The sequence below is a fragment of the Dermacentor variabilis genome, chromosome 7 (genome assembly GCF_050947875.1).
Source record: "Dermacentor variabilis isolate Ectoservices chromosome 7, ASM5094787v1, whole genome shotgun sequence".
Taxonomy (NCBI): domain Eukaryota; kingdom Metazoa; phylum Arthropoda; class Arachnida; order Ixodida; family Ixodidae; genus Dermacentor; species Dermacentor variabilis.
This window is the reverse complement of record NC_134574.1, coordinates 117168079-117190787: the sequence shown is the minus strand read 5'-3', so window position 1 is coordinate 117190787 and position 22709 is coordinate 117168079. Positions and strand designations below refer to the sequence as shown.

At 46.7% G+C, this 22709-nt stretch overlaps 2 protein-coding genes across 3 annotated transcripts in view; both read left to right on the top strand.

Annotated features, from left to right (window-relative positions):
• The window catches only part of LOC142587825 (lysosomal aspartic protease-like), a 73515-nt gene that overhangs the window by 4792 nt on the left and 46014 nt on the right, over nucleotides 1-22709 (top strand). The window contains exon 2 of one of the 2 annotated variants that reach the window (XR_012829623.1): nucleotides 1165-1755. The exons of the other annotated variant lie outside the window; for it this stretch is intronic. The gene's annotated coding sequence lies outside the window, so the exon portion shown is untranslated. Of the gene's footprint in view, nucleotides 1-1164; nucleotides 1756-22709 lie in introns of those variants that run through there. 2 annotated transcript variants of the gene reach the window in all.
• On the top strand, nucleotides 17576-18310 carry LOC142588814 (sulfotransferase ssu-1-like). Its single transcript, XM_075700631.1, has one exon. The coding sequence runs from the start codon at nucleotides 17576-17578 to the stop codon at nucleotides 18308-18310; it is 735 nt and encodes a 244-aa protein (XP_075556746.1).

Genomic DNA, 22709 nt, shown 5'->3' with positions numbered 1-22709 from the left:
TGCCCCACCTCTTAGCAATCCCTTTGTCCTTTCAGTACAGAGCGAGCTAACCTGTACCACACCACATGGGCCTATCCAAAAAGCATTTAATAAGTCCCCCAACCAAATTCAACGCACGAGCAGCTGGAATGGTGCTGACCAGCTCCGCATTGGAGGATCAGCGAGAGCTGATTGTCAGAGCCGAAAGTGCTGCCACCGCCGCTAGGGACTTTGAAGGCTTCACCCACCACGGTATCCAGCCGTCTCCTTGCACCATCATACTAAGCTTTGTCTCTCTCTCTCTCTCTTTGTATACATATTTATATATCGCTCCGACCACTTTCTTTATGGATGCCCTTACAGTGAAGCTCATCGAGCAACCTTTAAAGGGACACCGCAGAAAAAAAAAAAAACTAAGCTTAGCTGTACCAAGAAGTTACCCTTCTATTCCTACACGGACAGTGTAACCGTGATAGGATGTTTGATTAACCAAAAAAGACCCATCAAGCAAGGATGGGTGTCGACTCCACCTTGCAGTTCCCGTACCTGCCGCTGTGATGTCATGGATTTTGACAATGTCAGCTTGGACATAGATGCACTGTCATCGGTAATGGCGAAGGACTGCTCACGAATCTGCAAGAAAATATCGCAATAAACCTTGCACGCAACGATAAAAAGTAGATGGCTGCAATATTAGTAAGAGATACGGCCATTGAAACACTAAAAAAACACTTTCTCGGCTACGAAACACGCTGCACCGCAGAACAATACACACTAAAACCCCTATTCCTGAGAAATTTGTAATATTTACTAAAATACCATATGTAGTTTGGCGTTTGTGACCTCCATAAACAACTCATTACCTCTCCTCCCCTCCTTTTGATGATGTTTATTAACTGTCCGTTCTTTTTCTTCGCGTTTCTGCTGTTTTCTGTATAATATTGATATGTGTTACTTGAATGGTTTTGTTACATTTTATATAAATTGCTTTCTTATGTTACATTTACATGCCCTCTGTTGCTTGTATTGATTTTAATTGCCTACCTTCTATGTCTTACTTGCTTTTAGCGCTAGCGCAGTTTCCTTTGCTACTTGTTTATTATGTACTATACGTTATGTATGTAGGATGGGATAAGAATAAACTTTATTTGTTTAACGCTTATTGATGTTGGTGCCCGGGGCTAGGCTGCCAGGGGTCCATCGCCCGAGGAAAATCTTCCGAGATCCTCGGCAACGGCCCTGGCCCGCTGGACGGCCCACTCCTGGTGTTCGGGTGCCTCGCTGAGGATAGCGGCTTGCCATCTCTCAGCGAGGCGCCCCGCTTCTGAGGGTCCTCCTGTTGTCTTCACCCTTCCTCCTGGTCCTTCTTCCTCATGGCGTTGGCATTCCCAAAGCACATGGGCCATACCGGCCAGTTCGGGCTCGCACCACGGCCAGCCGGGCGACGGGTGCAGCGCGGACCACAGGCGGCCTTTTTCACCAAACCCTACCAGGTGGTAGGGGTTGGTGAAAGTGCCTGTCTGCAACCGTCTCAGGTCGACCGCCTGGGACCAAGCGACTCGTGGGGTTGTGCATATTTTCTTCAGTCTTTCCTATAGTGACCAAGCACTTCTTGGTACTTTGCCGGAAACTCCTTGATATCGCAGTCGGCGTCCCCGTGATCCGCAGCTCGTCCGGCGCGATTTGGGTTGTGTTGGTAACGACACCGGCGGCGCCCGACGGGGTGGCCGCCGCCGTCGCCGTCACTCCTTGTCGCTTTTTCTGCGCTGAGTAAAGAAATTCCCGCAGCTCCGTCAATTAAATTGTCATCCTTGACAACTTTTACAGCGAAGCTGTTAAGTTCTAGCCCTGCTTTGCATCCCCCACTTGCGTTACTAGAGGTGTTATTGGTTCCCAGGGCCGATACGTCCGTATACGTGACATGGGGCATTCGCCTTTTTCATGTTCTTTTGCTGCCCTCTGATGCACACCGCTGGAAAGGTTCTGGAAGGGTGCCGGGGCTTTCGCCGGTTGATTTATCTACCTTCTTGCCATATTGAGCGTGCATCGGTTGTGCGTTGCGTGGATCGGGATACCTTTTCCGGGGCAGCATGTCGTTCACCCACTGACAACTGGGTAAACAGGCCCGAGTGCGCTATTGTGCTAATGGTGCGGCCGATAAAGGCACGCTGAGTTCCCTCTGCCGACGCGGCTGCCTTGAAGTTGGTTGTCGCTGAACTCTGCGCTTGCACCACGCTTTTTGTAGACGAGTAAAAGCGCAGGACAGCGCGACGTGACTGAGACAGACGAAGCGCAGTCACGTCCAGTTGTTCAGTGCTGTTACTCGTTTTCTTTAGACATGTGCCCACCAATCCAAGTCAGCTTATTATCGCTTCTTGTATTGCTTTTACACAATGATTAACCATATCGCTTATTCAAGAAGCTTCCGAGCACAGCCTTCCTCACCAGATTCGCCAAAGCGGTGCATTTGTTTACATCGACATCTACAGCCGCAGATGGCTGTTAGCTTCGGATATTGTGGAAACCGCTCACTTTTGATAAGAAATAATGTGAAAATGTAGCAAAGCATACATATCTGTGCATATCAGCCCCGTTTTTCCACCCTGAGACCAGTGAATGTCAGCGGCCGAGCCACTTAAATAACGGCAACTGTGATCCAGACACAGATATTACGGGCTGTTACTACTGATTCTCGCGTTTGTTTAACTTCATCATACTTAGTGTTTGCGCGTGCCATAAAGTATTAGAGAAAACTGTGCTCGGCATAAGCCCTCACTTATAGACCGTGTAGAACTCTCATGAAAACACGGATGCCATCGCTGGCATCATTGGTAACAGAGCGCGTTTATACTGCAGTACCGAATCCACTGTCTCTTTCCAGTTTGACGCAGCGGTAAACAGGGCTTCCCTGGAATTAAGAAATATGTACATGCATCAACACGTACAGCCCCACTAATCCACGTAGTGGATGCCACCGCGAGCATTCGGGAACGGTGACGTTAGTGCAGGATGTTGGCACAATGCTGTGTCGCCGCTTGCCGCTTATCGTGTGCTCGCCGCTGTGAAGAGTAGTTGATAATAAATCGCTATACTGCCATAAGTGAACCATAAGAGCGGTTTCCTTCGTCCTAACTGCTTATCTTCTAAGTTCATGCCCACCGGTAGCTACGATCTCGATGGGGTCAGGCCTAGCCCAAGTTTTGCAGAGAAGGATAAACATTTGCGCAAACTTCATGTGCGCTGCCTCAAAGGAATGAACCTTGTGCACTTCAACTTCAATGGCACTTCGACGTTTTTTAAGCCCCAGTAATTATATATACAGGTGGATGCGCTGCGGCTATCGCGTTCTCGGTTCGACTGCCGATCACGTGGGGTTCGGTGGAGCGATCATGGTCGGCGCGCTCATTTTGTCGATGACGCCGACAAGACGTCCCGAGGGGCACTAGTTGTCGTAGCTACAACAACTCGCGCCCGTCGGTTCGTCGTTGTCGGCCTGTTATGATCAAATGGTCTCAGCCACACAGTGGAGTGACCGTTGGCATCGGCGTCTTGTCCGTCTCGCATCGATCCAGTATTACCGCGCCTTAAACGAGTACGCGAAGTCAGGCACGCGCTGCCACCACCAGCAAGAAAGGGCCGACGAAGCAAAGAGAGTGCGTCAGCAACGCGATGTTTTTTAAGTGTCGCCCACGTGTTTAGCGCGGGGGTTTACCGATAAGTTCGATAGCCGTAAATACAAGGCGGCAACTACGTGGTTCACTGTGCACTCCGGACGAAGCCCTGGCCGCTTTCTGTTTTAAAGTGAATTGCAGTCTTTCGCGACGCACGAGGTCGGCTGGACCAGCGGCGTTCCAACACAGTACGAGGCACAAGTGTTCGCTGCAGTGCTCATCCGGGCGCTTTTTAATGCAGATGCATTACATTCCCCATTACGCGAAAATCCAGCGTTGTCGTCGTCGGCGTGACCGAAAGATGGTACCAAAAATAGTCAATGAGGCGACGAGTAAAAACATGTCAAAAATGCTCAGATTGACGTGAAATTTGTCAGGCTAGTTTCTGTAAACAGAATCAATTAAGGGATTTGAAAGTAAAATTTGTTACATTTAAGTCTATGTGGCAGTCGAATCCGGGCGCCCGGAGTGTTAGACATGCACGCTTTCCGGACGCCATGGAGGCTCTATGGTATTGGCTGGCTAAAGTTGTGCCTATAATGCGTGCGTCACTGCACACGTCACGTCGCTGCTTCCCGTGCGCCACTTTCTCTTCGAATTTTATCGGTGCATGCACTCCGAAGCGTCTAATTCAGCGGCATCTGTGAAACGCGGTCGCTGACAGCGCGCCCACGGAAGAACGCCGCAGAACACGAAGCAAGGGTGCACAAAAATAATAGGAGAGATTTTCGCACTTGTTCTCGTCCCCACTGCTCTCTGCTCATGCGCCGCGTTGTATTCTAAGGCACTGTTATCCTATTTCAGGGGTCTAAGAAACAGTAGAACTTGTCTCCGGCCTAGTATAGAGGTTGTATACCTGGCTCTCACCCAGGAGGCAAGAGTGCGATTCGCGGTGTAGGAAAAATATTCTTACTTTCTCAGTACGCACCTATTGGGTGCCAGGTTAGGTTGGAGAAGGTTAAGCCAAGGAGAGCGGAGTGCGCTCTCCGAAGAGGCTCGCCAGTTCAAGGCAGTTTGGTGGCGATTGACCACTAGCGCTTTAGGGATGAGTGGGGGTGTTTCTTCCGCCTCCTTACCGACTCCAAATGCCTTGAAATATTAACGAAAGAAATTCTTCACTTACAGAGCAATTACCTGCGTGACGGATTCTTTTAGAACGCCAAATCTGTAATTCGTGTGTTTCTTTAAACGCGAGATCGGAAGCGATAGCCAACGTTGGAGGCGACAGGATACACCGTTTCATTTTTCTCCCCCAAGCAGTGTGCACGTTCGTATCTTCAAGAACCGAAGTCGCTGTCTTGGCATGCTTTGCGCACTTCACGACAGATCCAGTTGGACCTCTCCTTTTGCGAACAGAAGTAGCTGGCAGAGTGCGGAAGCATTGACGGCACGGTATCTGGTAAGAGGACAGGCCGTTTAGATTTGTCTAGGAGGCCTTCGCCAGCAAGCTCGCGATAATGCCGCTGCTTCTCAATGTCGCTCTCCGTGACGCGCTTCTCGCAAACATATAGCCACGAGTCGTCAGCTCTGGAAGTTCGCTTGGAATTGCACGAGCCCGCAATTTCAAACTTACCGTGTTAATCAGAACTTTGAATGTATTTACCGTTTTCTTGCAGGATGAGTAGCCATTGCTGCAGTTCGGCACGACAGATCTCAACCCCGTCCTAGAATAAAGATGGAAGGCGCTTAGGCTTCGCCTTTAAGAGTGGAAAGCAATAGCATTCAAAGATGCCCTATTGCTTATCACGCTTCGCGGCAAGTGAAGCGTATGTAACCGTACTGTTTACCGGGAAACACTGGCCACGAAGGCGGGTTTTCTGGTAGAAACACGGCGTCTTGCGTGGGCCGCGATGCGGCGGAGGAGAGCATCATGAGAAGGTATTGCGAGGAACCGGGCGGGCCGCTAAGTGCATAGAGTTTCACACTATATTACCAAGAGGGAAATCGGGCGCTGCTTCGCTGTGATATGCATGGGAATGCTGGTATATTGGGACTTCGGACTGGCATCGTTCTCGGAGAGCCAGGATGCCTTGAAGACGCGCCTGATACGCACCATTCCGTCTGTCCCAATGATTCATTTTCTACTAAAACTGCATGTAAAAAGCTCTTTTGCTCTATTATTACGCAAAAAAATGTTTTGTTTAACTGTGAGAACTTGCTATTGCATGTACAATTACATGAAACGTAAGAAGTATCAGTAGGCTGCTAAAGTTGGAGGACAGACGACAAGACTGGCGCTCACTTTAGAACAGTTTGTCATCTGTTCTTGCTTTTCTTCGCTTGGTTATGCATTGCAGGTGAGCAAACTACTCTGGACGATGCAATATCAGTGAATGGAAAACTTTCATAAAGATTTTACTTTAAGAAAGCGCTATTTGTGTAGCCATATGCACGCTTTAGACGAAGTCTCTTACAGGACAAGCCAACACAAGCCTCGCAGAAACGTGTACCATCATTATCATTACGGCAGAGCGCCCCTTAGGAACTCCCATAGACGGTGGTGCCCGAGTTGCCTCTAGGTGTTTAGTGAAAAACTCTATGTCTCCGTGGCTTCCAAGGTATTCACGCGCCGGCGCGTGGCAATGGCGGACGCCGTGGACGATCTATCAAAGGTAGAAACTCTGCAAAAGGAGTTCCTTTGAGTTTTCAAGTAATAGAATTATGCTTTCTCGAATAGTCAAATTACAATCCCACGATATCATGTTTGTAAGTTGTAAGTCGTACTTTACGATTTTTCTATGTATTTTAGCTTCATGAGTTCAATTACTTCAATAGCTACATTGTGGCACATGGAGGGGTCGTATATGGGTCGTTCGAAAATCTTGCCGAAATGACGTCCGACGCTGGTCGCCGACACCAAATTTTCTGTGATACGGGGCCCTGAACGCTGTCGTTTTAAAATCACAGATGGAAAGCGATCGCTTTAGCTACAGCGTGGAAAGAGCGCGAGCTCTAAAAATCCAGGGCCGCCGGCGCAATGCAGAAGCCCGCTAGAGCCAGCTCAGATTGAATTCCTGCAGATCGAGAAAGAAACCCCGACAGCTTGCATGCCTAAATTGGGAGCTTTTCCTGCCAATCTCACCTACGCATGCATTCACACCACATGCAAGCGAGTGGTGGCGACGTCGGCAGACGTAGTCTACTCCGGGATTACTACTAGTAGCTTGTTTCAAGCGCAGTACGGCATGTAATCAGTACAATATTCATTGAAGCTTTTGAAACATGCTGCCTCTTTGCTTGCTGCGTGCATACGGTACATATTTAACTTATGCCTCGAACAAGCGATATTTCCACCCCAAATGCATGTTGCTCGTTCTTAGGTACTCTATAAGAAAGGTGACAAAAACGATATGGGCAATTATCGGCTTGTTGCTATATTGCCCGTGTTTTCAAAGGCCTTTGAAAAGGTAATCCTCAAGAGACTTAATCTTAATTGACTGCCAGTATGGTTTCCGTGAAGACTTGAGCACTGAATCGGCACTTCTTGCACAAAAAGAGTATATGTTAGATCAAATCGAAAAAGAAAATTTAATACTGGACATTTTTATAGATTTTTCAAGGGCCTTTGACCTTATTAATCATGAACTGCTCATTAGGAAGCTAGAACGATGCGGTATGCGAGGTGTTGCTGCTTCTCTAATCCACTCATATTTAAGAAATAGGCAACAAATTGTAGACATAGAAGACTTTCACTCGGATTCATTAGCAGTTTCTTGCGGCGTGCCTCAAGGCAGCATCTTGGGACCATTTCTTTTCAATCTCTGTCTAAATGACATTGTAAGTATATGTCCAGAAGTAAAATTCGTTATTTACGCAGATGATACGAGTATATTTTTGTCAGCAAAAGAAACCAACCGAATAGTTGGCAATGCCAACGAAATCCTGGGTAACCTTGAAAATTTGACAGAAGAAAATGCCTTAAAAGTAAATGTACGGAAAACAAAGGCAGTTTTATTTCACGCTAGGAACAAGAAGATAAAATTAAATCAAAGGGTTCTGCTGAACTCAACTCCAATTGAAATAGTACCTTCTAATAAAACACTGGGTGTTGTCTTCCACAATACCCTGTCTTGGGACTTCCACGTAGATAAGTTAGCAACAAAACGCTCCCAAGTAATTGGTCTCATACATAGGAAGGCAAGCATACTACCACGCAGTGTAATTATGGTAATTTACAATACCTTATTTTGTTCCAGACTTAATTATTGTCACCTAGTTTGGGCCTGTACGACGCAAACCAATCTGCAAAAAGTCCATGTTTTGCAAAGAAAGCTTCTGCGAGTTATTGCGGATGTACCCACGTACTATCCATCTCAGCCCTCATTTAGCAGCTACAACACAATGCCAGTAACAAATATTTAAGATTATTGCCCGTACAAGCGATATAAAGAAGAGATAAAAAATAATATCTGTTTCATGCGTCAGTTAGCGAAGTTGAAATATCACTCTACTGCTTATAATACGCGAAATTTTGAAACATGGGCAATATATACTTGTAGGACAACATATGGCTTACAAATGTTAAAAAAACCGGCTGCCATGGTTATTGAATACACTACAGAAACAAAATATAGAGCCTGACAAAATTACTTTTGCGCACCTTCCAAAATACATTGGTGCATAGAAGAAGAAAAGAAAAAGGGAAACAAGAATAGTATAGTTAGTGTATAATTTTGCTGCACTTTCACTGCGGGGTTATCTGCGCTTTCTGCGGCGTATTTTGTGCGCGCTGGTCTTTGGTGGCGTTCTTGGATGGATAAACAGTCTCTTGAAAGCTGAATCTTTGTACTTCATAACCTCTAATTTGTATAACGATGTCTTAATATGGAATGAGTTTTATCTTTTTGTATGCACGGATTTCAGTGAGTGCTGACTATAACTCATATATATTATATAATTTGTTGACTGCTACGTGAAGTTGCCAGTGCAGGGGCCTGCGGCCTTGTCAAGCTGCAATGCGACAGATTTTTCTGTAGGCCTCCGGCATGATGTGTTTAGGATGCAAATAAAGTTATTATTATTATTATTATTATTATTATTATTATTATTATTATTATTATTATTATTATTATTATTATTATTATTATCTGCTGCGAAAATGTCCGCCGCATCTATTTATTGGCGATACATAATGATATCTGGGAAAACCTGCAATATATGACACGATATCACAATTTTTGTTTGTCGCGTCCATAGAAGAACACGTAAACGATGGCAACTTCATGGAAACGCGCCCAACGCGTAATCTGTCATGCCGCGGCGAAAAGTGCATTTCGTCCTCGCCGAACCGTGATTTTATCGTGCTGTCCGCGCGCGCTGTCGCGGCCTAGCCAGATTCCTCTCCTCAAATACTTTGTTCTCCGTGGATTGGACCGACGGCGAGCGAAACAGACTGTCTCACCCATGATTTTCCTCCCCTCCGCCGCAGACCTCGCGTCGCCGTTGCTATAGGTCGAGCGCAAAAAACCTCTCCGAAATGGAATTGTTACGTTTCGCCTACGACGCGCGGTTTAGCCGGCGCGGCTGCAACAAAGCGGCAGACATTTTGGCCCGTTCGGCGCCGCCGCTACGCCTCCCCGCCAAGCGCGTCCAGGCATGTTCCGATGCCACGTGTCTTCATGTGCGTGTGTGAGTGTATGTGCCTATTGGTGCCCACGCTTGTCGAAGCGCGGCAGCCGGGGAGAGGAGCTCCCAACAACTGTGAAGCGATGGGGGGCTGACAGGCGCCGACACGACGTGTGAGCTACCTTCTCCTCCCCATTGTGCCCGACCGGCGCCGACACGACAGTATGAGCCACCTTCTCCTCCCCATTGTGCCCGACCGGCGCCGACACGACAGTATGAGCCACCTTCTCCTCCCCATTGTGCCCGAACGGCGCCGGCACGATGGCTGCGCCACCTTATCACATTGTTCCCGAGCGGCACAGTCACGTGCTCGTCTATAGAGGGGTTCCTTCTTGCCCTCAACTGCGAGAGTATAAAAGCAGCTGCCCCCGGACGCCAAAGGAGGGCTCCGATTTCTTCTGTTGAGTAAAGTGCACTCCCGTCTCTCTACTTCGGTCAACCTGACCGCCAACTCTTTGCGATGTTAGAATAAACAAGTTGTTTTGTTGTTACCAGTCGACTCATGCTTTGCCGGGACCTTCGGATGCTTCCAGTTGTACCCCAGGCCGCCAGGCCAACGCTACCCTTGGGGCTTGCGACCCAGGTGCAACCACGGGCGTCAGCGCCGAGTTCCCAACAACTCGTACCAGCGGTGCGATTACAGCAGAATGCCCTGCAAGTTTAGAGCGTGCACGACGACGCACATAGGAATACCTAAGCGAAAGCATTTTCCCAAAGCGACTACAATGCTTTCACATTCCCACATGTAAACATTCGTAAGTGTATCTGCCGAACTTTTTGTTTTGTTTGGGTACTTTCCCCTGATATCTGGGTGCGAGTCCAAAGCTGCGACTCCAAAGCGTCTCGCGAGTGATCCGCTAGGGCAGGGCTATGCGCCATCACGCCGCGAAAAAGGCATATGGAAACCGGCACTGAAGGGGGGAGGGAGAATGTGGCGACGGCGCCTGCGCACGTGGCCTGTGCTTCTGGAGTTAGAACTTCACGTGCGTCGGAGGTGCCGAAGCGGCTGAGCAGCAGTTGCGGCAAAGTTCTTGGAGGTGTAGTTCGGCCTAGGAAACTCGGCCACTCCGGTGGCAGAGGGAATTGGCGCCATCCATCGGGAGGGCGGGAAAGCAAATCCGCTTCCCTTGTACGACCTCCAAGATGAAGTCGTGCCCTTTCGTTCCTCCTCTCCCCTTGCCCTCGCTCGCCACACCCTCACCATCACTGTCTCCGCGCGCCCTGCGCACCGCCGCCAGCTTAGCTCACTGCATGACGTTTCATGTTTCATTATTTGCTGTTATCGGGATGCATGCGCTGCTGTGCGTTGACCGGCGTGGGTAGTTTCGCCAGTCTCGTGGCCCTCGATCGCTGTGTTCTTGTGCTCCGCGATGTTTTTACCCGTTTCACGACTCGCACCGCTCCTGCATCGTGCAACGGTGCACGAATACCTCAAAAACAAGCCCCTGCAAGGTTCTTCCGGGTGCCTAAAGAAAACAGGTGAGAGCGCAGACCCAAGGAGACCAGAAGGCACATGTACACGAACACAGCCCAGTCCATGTGGGTGCTCCGTGAGACTGCGGACGTCGTTGCGCCTTGAATGTGCTACACTTCCGTCTTGCCGGTAGAGAGTGCTGACAAATTGATGTTACTCATTGTCACCTGGTATATGAATTGTGTTTTTCTGTGCCAAGTCTCATTCTGTAACTTCGGTAACTTGCTTAGCTTTCCATTCCACTCTCAGTGCTTTTTCTGTGTGTCACGTTCTGCAAACGTACTAACAGTTGAAAAATTGCTGTTCGGGTTTATGTATTATTGCAGTAATTGCCGGTGGGAAAACAGCGCAAACAACCTTCATGTGTACGCATGATACGCTTTTTCTTTTTCTGGAAAGCATGAGCATGGCATGGTGTCCTAAATGCACGTTTTTGCAATTCGTGTTTGTTATACGAAGGAGTACCCAGCATGTACGACTTAGTGCCTTAAGTGACGTAATTTTACTGCTTAGAATTGCATTCGGGGTGAAAGAAAAGCTGTGTTGTAGGTTTATTTTACCTGGTCTTTGATTTAGGAATAGGCCTTTCTGCTATTGTTTTCCATGTGCTGCTGCAAAGCCGACTACTTTCCGTTCCCCTTGCCACCAAGTTGTGATCAAGTGCAAGATAATGTGATAATGTATATTTCAGTTTTTAGTACAATGTTATTTTTGTTCTGCCATGTCTTTTTCATTTTGATCAGTAGTAATGAACATGTCACGCATTTCATATACTTTACTGCAGGTTTATAAGCTCTTATTTTATTTTCTGTGGCTGTCAATCAAACAGCCTTAGTATTTTATTCTACTTTTAGATATGTTGCGGGTCATTTTTTTGCCATTCCCAGTCAGTTTCCCTTTCTTTAGTTGCCATGACTATGTCATACACGTCGCCAGTTTTGCGCAATACCTTAGTGCATATATCACCTGCCGTGGTTGCTCAGTGACTATGGTGTAGGGCTCCTAAGCACGAGGTCGCGGGATCGAATCCCGGCCACGGCGGCCGCATTTTGATTGGGTGAAATGCGAAAACACCGTGTACATAGATTTAGGTGCACGTTAAAGAACCCCAGGTGGTCGAAATTTCCGGAGTCCCCCACTACAGCGTGCCTCATAATCAGAAAGTGGTTTTGGCGCAGAAAACCCCGTAATTTAAATTTTTTTGTGCATATATCAGAAGCTCGTCTACAGTTTGGTCTTGAGGGCGTTATATAAAAACTTTTTTTGTATGTGTGTGTACATGAAACAGCCTTCGCGTTTTCTAGCAGTTTTTTTTTTTATTTCACTGTCTGTGAACTTTTGTGTTTAGTACTCACGTAAATGTCATGCACCTTTCCCTTTTGTTCATTTTTTGAGCGTGTATCACACCACGTTATCAGAAAAATCTTTGTTTTCGGAAACAAAGTCAATAAAGCGAGACCAAAAATCTGTTGTGTTGGAAGTTGAATTTTTTTATGTCCCGGCGCAGTCTTGCCCATCCATAAGTATGGGCAAGACTGCGTGCGTGCCAACGCACAGCCCACGGCGCACCACGCGCCAGCTCGCAAGCAATGCCAATGTGCGGCGTAGCGCGCGCGATAAAAAAAAAAAGAACAGAACGCGTTGCATACAAGAAAAAAAAAATAAATGTAAGCGGCGCGCGCGGCATGGGGGAAAGGGAGCGGAGCGGTGCGGCATAATAACAAAAATAAAAAAAAGCGCTAGGGAGAGGAGGCGCCGCGCGGCTGCTGTTCCTGTTGCCATGACAATGTAAACAATCATGTGCACCGCCATTTTGCTAGAGCATCGCCCTCCTGTTAGGGCCGTAACTGAAGGGGACCTTGGCGCTAGCGCCGAAAGAACGTCTGCTCAAAAGCAGCCAATAGCAGCCATGCGGATATTCACCCCTGAGGTGTGGGCACCATGACTGCGCTTGTGGCGGCGTAGTGTGATGCCCTATGGAAAAAAAACGTATGATTTCACGTATGCAGCCCATGTAAGCAGCCTAAGGAGCTCAGCTGGTAATCTGTCCCCATATGAATGCCTCTCGTATCACGTAGTTAATCATGAATCGAGAACTGGAGACTTGGGACATGGAATATGGCAAATCAGTTCTGCGGGAGCCCGCAGAACTGATTTTCACTTTATTCAGTGTCTCGAGTTGTTGATTAATGCACACTCGATTTGCGAAAGGCTAGCCTCCTGGTTAGCCCAGATGGTAGAGCAATAGTAAGGGCGTTGGTTACCGGCTCGAGTACTGGACAAGGACGAATTTTTCTTCAACTGCGAGCCTTTCTGAGAGAGCCGTATGGGCTTCCTTTGCAGCTTCATGATATAATTCAGGTGGATGCCATATTTTTTCTTTTAAGTACTTTCCTCCACTTCGCGGGCTTCCGCAGTACTGACGTTCCACGTAGATAGTTACGTGTACACACACACACACGCACACACACACACACACACACACACACACACACACACACACACACACACACACACACACACACACACACACACACACACACACACACACACACACACACACACACACACACGCACACACACACACACACACACACACACACACACACACACACACACACACACACACACACACACACACAGCAGCCCTATTCGACTGTACCGATTCTATTATGTAATCGCTTCTTCGGCGCTGCACTGTATTAAGATATATGGACGCCTACTTTATTTTACTTTGCCGTTTATTATATTGAGAATATAAGATCCCATTGGATGCTTGTTCGTTCGGTACCGCGCGCGTCTCCACCTACATATGCACGGACGTGTGGGTCATTCTGACTTGTTTCTTCAATCATTTTCTCGTGACTACTCTTCCCAAGTTGAGCGAGTGCACCGGTTTACGTATATAAAGAAAGAGCAAGACATCTGCAGGACTAAATACATGTGCTACGAAAATTGGGAGGTATATGGGATTATAACTATACGGTCTGTGTACTTCGGCGCAATAAAGCGGGGACTAGGAGGGCAGTCGATAGGGATAGAAGCCTATTTGATCAGTCTGTTTACCGAGAAGAGCTTGCTCTGCGAACGGGGAGCACAAAGCGCATCAAGCACTTCGTTCATTATGCCCGTTATATCGCGGTGAGGCCCCCATCATGTGATAACGTTTTCCTATCGCCAACGGAAAACGCAGTAGGAAACCGGCCGTGTGCGTCGTGGCTTAGCCTCTTTATTGAGTGTTCGCCCAACAAACGAGAGGTCTGTTCACGCCTGAAGTGCAGCATTTCCGCGGAATAAGAAAAAGAACTAGGCTCTCGTTCAGGTAACTTTGACTGGACATTTACGCTGTGCTTGTGTTTTCTTGCAGCCTGTTTCATGCCGTGTCCAATTATGCAAGTTATTGGAAGTAATCATTCTGTTCCAGGGTCAAACGGGTTAAGATTAGTCGCCAACGACCCGAAGAGTGAAAACAAATTACACAGAAAAATCAAAAATTGGTTGGAATGCATAGGGCAGGTAGCATGGAGCCATCATTGGCAAGCGACCGCTAACTTAAGAAAGAAATAAAGAACGACAATCATTGAATTATACTGCGACTGAAATATTGGGAAAGAACTTGGGCTTTATCCAAGAAGCTTGTGAACAAGCTAAAAACCCACACTGCGAGTAATGGAAATAGAAACAATAGCTGTAACTCTAAGAGACAGGAGAACGGCGTCGTGGATATGAGAGAAAGAGGGTGTGGCCAATGTTCTAGTAGAGATTCAGATGAGTAAAACAAGTTACGGGTTATGTGCCAAGAAAAGGAATCTGCGGACGAGGATGGCAGCGAAATATGCGGTGTGGTGATAATGGGAAATTTGCGGGACATAAGTTGGGGTAGCTGGCTCATGACGAGAGTAATGGGCAGACAACTCCCAGAGGCATTCTCAGATCATGAACAGCAGGTTGCCATTATTCCTAAAGACAAAAGTGTATAACAGCTGCGTTTTACCAGTACTGACGTACGGGGCAGAAACCTGGAGGCTTACGAAAAGGGTTCTACTTAACTTGAGTATGACGCAAGGAGCTATGGATAGAAGAATGATGAGTGTAACGTTAAGGGATAAGAAAAGAGCAGATTTGGTGAGGGAACAAACACGAGTTAATGACATCTTAGATGCAATCAAGAAAAAGAAATGGGGTATGGGCTGTACATGTAATGAGGAGGGAATAACCGATGGTTATTAGGGGTTACGGACTGGATTCCAAGGGAAGGGAAGCATAGCAGGGGGCGGCAGAAAGTTAGGTGGGTGGGTGAGATTAAGAAGTTTGCAGGGACGACATGGCCACAATTAGTGCATGACCGCGGTAGTTGGAGAAGTATGGGAGAGGCCTTCGCCCTGCAATGGGGGTAACCAGGATGACGATGATGATAATGAGCTTGCAGAGGCATTTGTCCCACTGTCGACACAGACTATGATGATGATAAACGATGATCGGGATGGTGGTAATGCTGAATTCACAGGTAGACCCAGAAGTTTAGATTCACTTTGGTTTGTATCGGTGACGTCTAGAATTATGGCACAAATCCTCGTCACAGGTACATGGGATCCTCTTGTTTGCGGAAAGTAGTGGTGATTTTATAATTAAGCACCCATTAAATTCCAATATGGGACTGATCTTCACTCTCTTTGCCATTAAACTTACCTGTATTTTAACTGAAATTAACCAATGCAGCATGATCAGAAACAGTCAATCGAAGCGCTTTAAAAAAACATCAAAAACAAGGCTGTGTGGATTCGATCGCGCTCTTAGTGATCTCATCCAATTATGAATGAATCTCTCTCTAAATCGCAGCTAATAATCATTATGCAAGATGTCAAATTACTTACGCTTCTCATTTGACTAATAACTATGGTTCAATGCAGCGTGTTCTAACAAGCACGACAGGTACTTTCCCGTTTTTTCTTTTTTTTTGTTTAGATGTATGAAAATATTGGCAAGGTGACAGCTTCAGTAACATGCCTCCTAGGACAACGTGTGTTGATGTCTAGATTTCTACCATGATGGCTCTCCTTCAACTCACGTGCAAGCAGAGCTGCAAGAATGGTCAAAGTCATTAGCATTCTCACAGTTTCGTCGATACCGTTGATAAAACTATCTTGCTTCTGCACGCACAAGAAAGCGATTACTTGTGACATATGGGGCCTTAACGCTCGTATCTTCTTTCTAAATCTGTTCTCGTGGTCGGGTGTGTTTGCGGCTATTTGACAACCTTGAAGACGAGTCACGTCAGTTCAATTGCGGATTTCTTGGTCGCGTTACTGCTTATGTGAGGTTGCATTCGGTAGTTCACAGAAAAAAAAAACACTGTGGCAACCAAGTAAGGAACACGACGCACGCTGGCATGCGGTAACCTTTTAATGAATGTTTTTTTAAAGAAATAATTCAAATGACGCAGTACGCATGTATTTTGCTCATGAAGTGTAAACAAGAATAATACGTCGAGGCGATCTCGAAAGACACATGGAGCCATCTGGATAAAATTTTATATGTCAGCTTCGGAAAGTGCTCAAGGCTGTGAAGGATGTAGTTGCCTGAAGTTATAGAAAAGTTAACGCAGGTGTCAAATACATCCTAAGCGGCAAACAACACGAGCCTCAAATATACGTGCACATATGTTCTAAGCACTAAACCGAACCCTATCTTTATGGTGTGTTATAGTACGCTTACTCAGACAGCTGAGTCGCTTCTATAGAAAAAAACACAAGGCGCCTTCGTGATGGCTGATACACCGTAGACTGTCACAACAACCGCGAAGCAATATCGTATCCTGGAAACAACATCTTCTCATTGATTTTAACCACCTGAGTCTTTCATAAGCGCTGTGGAAATTCCAAACTGTGTCTTGCAGTGCCACTGCCCATTTTAATTTCTCTAGCGCTGCTTTTTCGTAGTTTCTTTCTCTTTGAGCACATTTGCAAGTTGCATTATCCATCTGCAGTTGTTTTTTACAAGGATTATGTTGAAATAAAGAGTCGCAACTTGCAGTTTTCTAAAAGCGTAACGTCCCAGTTGGTGTTATATTGCGGAAGTGGTCTTTGAAGATAAAGAATTGCTATTTCAACCGGAAAGGTTGGGAGGCTACATCTTATTGAGGCTGCTGTAAATTTCTTTTATGTTGTTCTGAACTTAGACTATGTAATAAATCGTGTTAGTCTTCAGAGGTTACCTCGTTTAGCTGGTAAACTTACCTCACTTTCGAGCTTTGAAACGTTTCGTCTTATCTTAATACTGTCGAAAGGGATGTATAGGCGGGACAGCGATGCCATCACTTTTTTACTGACCCTACCGTTCTCACGCGAAAAACAGTTTTTGTTCAGTTATTTGGAAGTGCAAAAGCAGTGCGAGAACGTGTCAACTCGGAAGCATGGGTGAACTGCTCTCGGCGCTCGCATCTACTCCTGCAATGTCAGAAATTTGTTTGCTTTGATTGTGCTGTATTTACGACGCTCCAGTCTATTTAATATTTCTCAAAGCAAACAATTAGTCACCATGCTAATATTACACTAATATTTCTTGCGTTCTCCTCTTTCTGCGCAGTGCCTCGCGCGTGGAACGAAAGATGCAGCACTATGAACAGTATCACGAAGTCGACGGCTTCTACATCAGCAAGGGTTTTCCAGTAGAATGTGTCCGTTCGGCGCTCCGGTACAACGCACAACCAGGCGACCTCTTCATCGTCAGCTACCCGTAGTGCGGGATAACGTGGATGCAGCACATCGTTTATAACATCATAAATGGCCATCCGCCTCCCAAAAACCAGCTGTTAAACAGGGTAGAGATGCCTTTCCTCGAAGCCCAAGGAGCCGAATCTGTCGAGGACATGAAGAGGCCTGGCCCAATCAAGACACACATGGCTTTCCGATTCCAACCCTACTCGCAGCACGCCAAGTACATCTACGTAGCAAGAAACCCGTACGACTGCTGCGTGTCTTATTTCTACCACACCAAGCACATGCCTGAGTACCACTTCGAAGACGGCACGTTCGATGAGTTCTTCGACATGTTTGTGGAAGGCAAGGTTGACTTTGGCGACTACTTCGACCACTTGCTATCTTGGCATGCACACAGAGATGATCCGAACGCCTTGTTCGTAACCTACGAGCAGCTTGCGAAGGACATCAAGGCTTGGGTCTTGAAGATTGCTGATTTCATTGGGGAAGAGTTCGTCCAGAAGCTTCGGAGCGACAGTAGTCGGTTAGAGAACGTACTACTGAGCATCAGCGTTCAGAACATGAGAGAAACTGTCAACGATTCTATGAAAACCTTATTCGATGGTGCAGAGACCGCACTCGGTAGAAAGGTGCCCAAATGGGTCGCACTCATGAGGGAATCGATAGGAGCTGAGGCTTGCGATAAGCCGATGACAGGCGATTTTGTTCGAAAAGGCGTTGTCGGCGATTGGCGGAACCACTTCTCGGAAGACCAAGTGAAGCGATTGAAGAAGAGAATTCAGGAGAAGATGCTAAGCAGTGATGTCATGGAATTTTGGAAGGACGTCGATATTCCGCACTGAGTGTTTAATGCTAAACTTTGGGCGATTTCGCGAGCCTCGTACCAGTGATGAAATGCGAATGGATCAAATACTGCTTCCTTACGCTTGATAATGTTCCCTTAGATCTTTTGCGCTGGTATAAAATAAAAAAAATTCTATTGGAATTTTCGCAGAAATTCATGCTGCAGGAATACATCAAAGCCACTACAGTTCAATAATTCAACGTGGTCTTCTGTTTGCCAATGCCTCATGTGGGTCATGCGGCCCTTAACGTTTTTGTAACTTTCTAGCTTTCTTGTAACTTTTTAGCTTAGTTGTCCATAAAAAAATGTTAGTCTGTTCCCTTCTATTCACACAGTCACAATAACGCTGCTTATACATAACGGCAACGCAAGACGACATAAAGCTACCTTGTGACCTGGTCGCAAGTACCCTATTTACTCTAGTTTCAGTTGATAGCCAGAATTTGCGAAGTGCAAAAAAGGGTGTGGGGGCTTTACTTGAAGCTCAGCGGCGCAACAGCACAATCGACGTACATTCTCAGCTATGTTACGCTAGCTGCAAAATGTTTGTGTTCCCTACGGAACATCAAAATTTCTTAATCTCTTAAGCCAGGCTCTTTGACTGATCTAACTTCGTTTATTTATTCAAGAAGATTATGGCAGGAAATCGTAATTTGTCTGATAACTTTAAGGTTCAGTGCTGAATTAATATTGGAGTTTTTGTTCAAGGCAAGACGCATGAAGACGCCCTAACAGAAATGAACGAATTTTTACAGCGTTGGCGGCTGCGTGTCTCCGAATAGCCATAGTGATTGTACTAAAACGCCACTGTATGCACGTACAAAACTGGCTAATTCAATTATTCTTTCTCTGGTTACTGTACAAGAAGTCACAAATTTCAAGTCACAATTAGAGACAACGTCGCCGCGGGGTGGGATGGCCTGAGTGCTGCTCCTATTAGGCATGTGGCGTCCATTATACCCTTACCGCTAGCATTCATAATAATCAAATGTTAGACACTGGTATATTCCCCTCTGGCCTTAAATTGGCACGTATAACCCCTGTTCACAAAGGTGGAGGCGTCAGTGATATAGCAAACTACCGACCTATAGCTGTTCTGCCCATCTTGTCCAAAATTTTTGAGAATGTCACTTATACACGGCTCAAATACTTTCTCACTAGATACCACTTTGTGAATGATTCACAATACGGCTTCCAGAAAGGGAAATCTACTGAAATGGCGCTATTACTAATCAAGAATGATATTCTTAGCAACATTGAAAACAGGCTTTTTACTGTTCATTGATTTAAGGAAAGCATTTGATTGTGTAAATCATAATATTCTGCTGTCAAAACTGCATGACTATGGTATACGTGGCGTCGCCCGTGATTTCATAAAGAACTATCTTTACAATACAAAACAGTGCGTGAAAGTCGATGGCTTGTCATCTGCGACGACGGTGGTAAAACATGGAGTACCTCAGGGGTCGTTTCTAGGGCCCTTATTGTTTATACTTTACATCAGTGACTTATGTGATCTGCCTAATTCTCCCAAACTTGTCATGTGTGCTGATGATACTAATATTTTCTTTTCCGAACCAACTTTAGCCCATCTAAACACAACGATAAACAATTACGTAATTAACCTGGAACAGTGGTTGAACTCAAACAGATTAACCTTAAATATTAAAAACTAAATATATTGTTTTTAAACCTCTCAACAAACAAAGTGACTGCGGACTCACCCTAAACTTTCAAGGAAGGGCCTTGCAGTGCGTTGGATCTGAAAAATTTTGGGGGGTTTGGTTCGAAGAAACAATGTCTTGGAACATGCATGTTAATAAGCTCACGATTGAATTCTGCAAAGCAGTTGCCTTTACAGACTGAGGGAACTAATCCCAATCGGTCTAAAGAATGCAATATATTATGCTAATTTTTTACTCACGTCTTTCATATTGCACTTTAGTTTGGGGTACTACAACGACCACCAACTATAACAAACTGGAGCGGCTCCAAAAGAAGGTACTAAGAATCTTTGAGAACATTGATTGACGCCCGAGCCTATTACCCACTGGTCACCTATTCATTAAACATGATATGTTTAAAGCGTCTAAGTTATACGAGTGTAACCAAACTCTTTATATGTGTAAAAGTAAACTCCCAAATGATAGAGAATACTCCCCGTATGACTACAGCATACGTAACAGGCTAACACCAGTGCGGCGTAAACGTACAAATTACGGTAGCTCTAGGCTGGATTACTGCATACCAACCCTGTACAACTTCTTAAAAGCTCACATTAATTTCCGTGCTCCATTCGGCATGTTTAAATTGGCGGTGCGTGATTTACCCGAAGAAGCAATGAACATTTTCTTTTCTCCTGGCTGCTACATTTCCTGCACTGTTTATGCATTCTGTGATGTATGCTGTATCTGTATCAAGCAAGTTCATTTCTTCTTCATAACGTCTGTATGTACTATAAAAGAGCTTTATTGGGGTTCGTAGTGACCGCCGGTTCTAGGATGCGCCGAAAAGTTCCCGAGCTCGAGCCTCTGCTGCGCGCATGATGCTGCCGACGCTGCTGACTCTATGTGCACGTTCGTTATCTTCCTTACAATGGCCCCGCGGAAATAAAGGAGCCATCCTGGCGACTTCGTTTTCTGGAAGGAAGGTAGAATGGTGGTACGGCTTGAGACAGTGAACGTGAATGACTTCGTGGTTACGACGTCGCATGTCGGGACAGCGGCGTTAGCGGCTCAACCAGGTAATTAACGGGTGATGTTCTCTCGAGAACGCGGTATGGTCCGTCGTACTTCGGAAGGAGTTTTGAAGCGAGCCCAGGCGTGTGGTGTGGCACTAAGAACCAGGCGAGAGCGCCCGGGAGAAAAGTGGGAGTCGAGTTCTGGGCATTGTGAACGGCTTTTTGACGGTTCTGGTCGTCCGAGGTGAATCGGCGGGCCAGCTGGCGACATTCCTCGGCGTGTCTGGCAGCTTCCGAGATCGGCAGGCATGTGGATGGGTGCGGCCGGTAGAGCAGAATGGTGTCAATTGTGTGCGAAGGATGACGGTCGTAAAGAAGGTAAAAGGCTGAGAATCCGGTAGTGGCCAGAGTCGACGTGTTGTAGGCGTAGGTGACAAACGGACGAACTAGGTCCCAATTAGAGTGATCAGGTGAAACATACATAGCGAGCATGTCACCAAGAGTTCGATTAAAGCGTCCCGTGGTACCGTTAGTCTGTGGGTGATAAGCAGTGCATTTACGATGAACAATAGCGCATTCAGCAAGCAGTTGTTCGGTGACTTCAGATAAGAAGGCGTGGCCTCTGTCGCTTAAAAGTTGACGTGGACTTCTATGACGAAGGAGAAAACGGGGAAGTATGAAATTGGTGACCTCCTGCGCTGTAGCATTTGGCAGAGCAGCAATCTCCGCATAACGGGTTAAGTGGTCTACCGCAACGATTATCCACCTGTTGCCGGTAGGACTCAAAGGAAGTGGCCCGTTGAGTTCTGTGCCCACGCGATCAAAGGGTCGGGATAGGCGTTCTAAAAGCTGGAGTTCACCGGCGGAGTTGTGTGGTGGCGCTGTGCGGCGTTGGCACTCATGACAAGAGTGGACGAACTTTCGAACGAAATTGTACATTACCCGCCAGTAATAGCGGTGTCGAAGTCTTTCGTAGGTCTTGAAGACCCCCGCGTGGCCACACTGAGGGTCTACGTGGAACGAGGTGCAGAGCTCTGATCGCAAGATTCTCGGGTGCGTCCAGGTGCGTCCCTCTGGGGCATAGTTTCGTCAACATAGTAGCTTGTCTCGAATCGCAAAATGAGGAACTTGGCGCAGAAGCGTACGTCACGCCGGAATTTTCGACGTATCCGAGAGAAGGTAGAGCAGAGATGCAGTCCAGGGATCATTACGCTGTGCAGCAGCGATAGTGTCAACGCCCAGAGAGGATAATGTGCACTCGCAGGAGGAGTCGTGACTGGCCTTCGGGGGAAGCGGCGATCGGGATAGCGCGTCAGCGTCGGAGTGCTTTCGCCCGGAACGGTAAACCACGTGGATGTCATATTCTTGGATTCGTAATGCACAGTGGGCAAGGCGGCCCGATGGATCTTTGAGCGTCGACAGCCAACATAGTGCGTGGTGGTCGATTACTAGGTCGAACGATCGGCCGTATAAATATGGGCGAAGCTTTCCAAGCGCCCACACAATGGCCAAACACTCCTTTTCTGTAACGCTGTAATTGGTCTCCGCCTTGGTTAACGTGCGACTCGCGTATGCGACGACGTATGCTGTGTGGCCAGGTTGACGCTGTGCCAACACAGCGCCAAGGCCTACACCACTTGCATCGGTATGGATTTCGGTTGGCGCTTGAGGGTCAAAATGACGAAGAATGGGTGGCGTCGTGAGAAGACGGCGCAAG

Excerpts from the sequence above, each read along its gene's own strand:
- LOC142588814 (XM_075700631.1), top strand. The coding sequence starts at position 17,576 with ATGCCTTTCCTCGAAGCCCAAGGAGCCGAATCTGTCGAGGACATGAAG.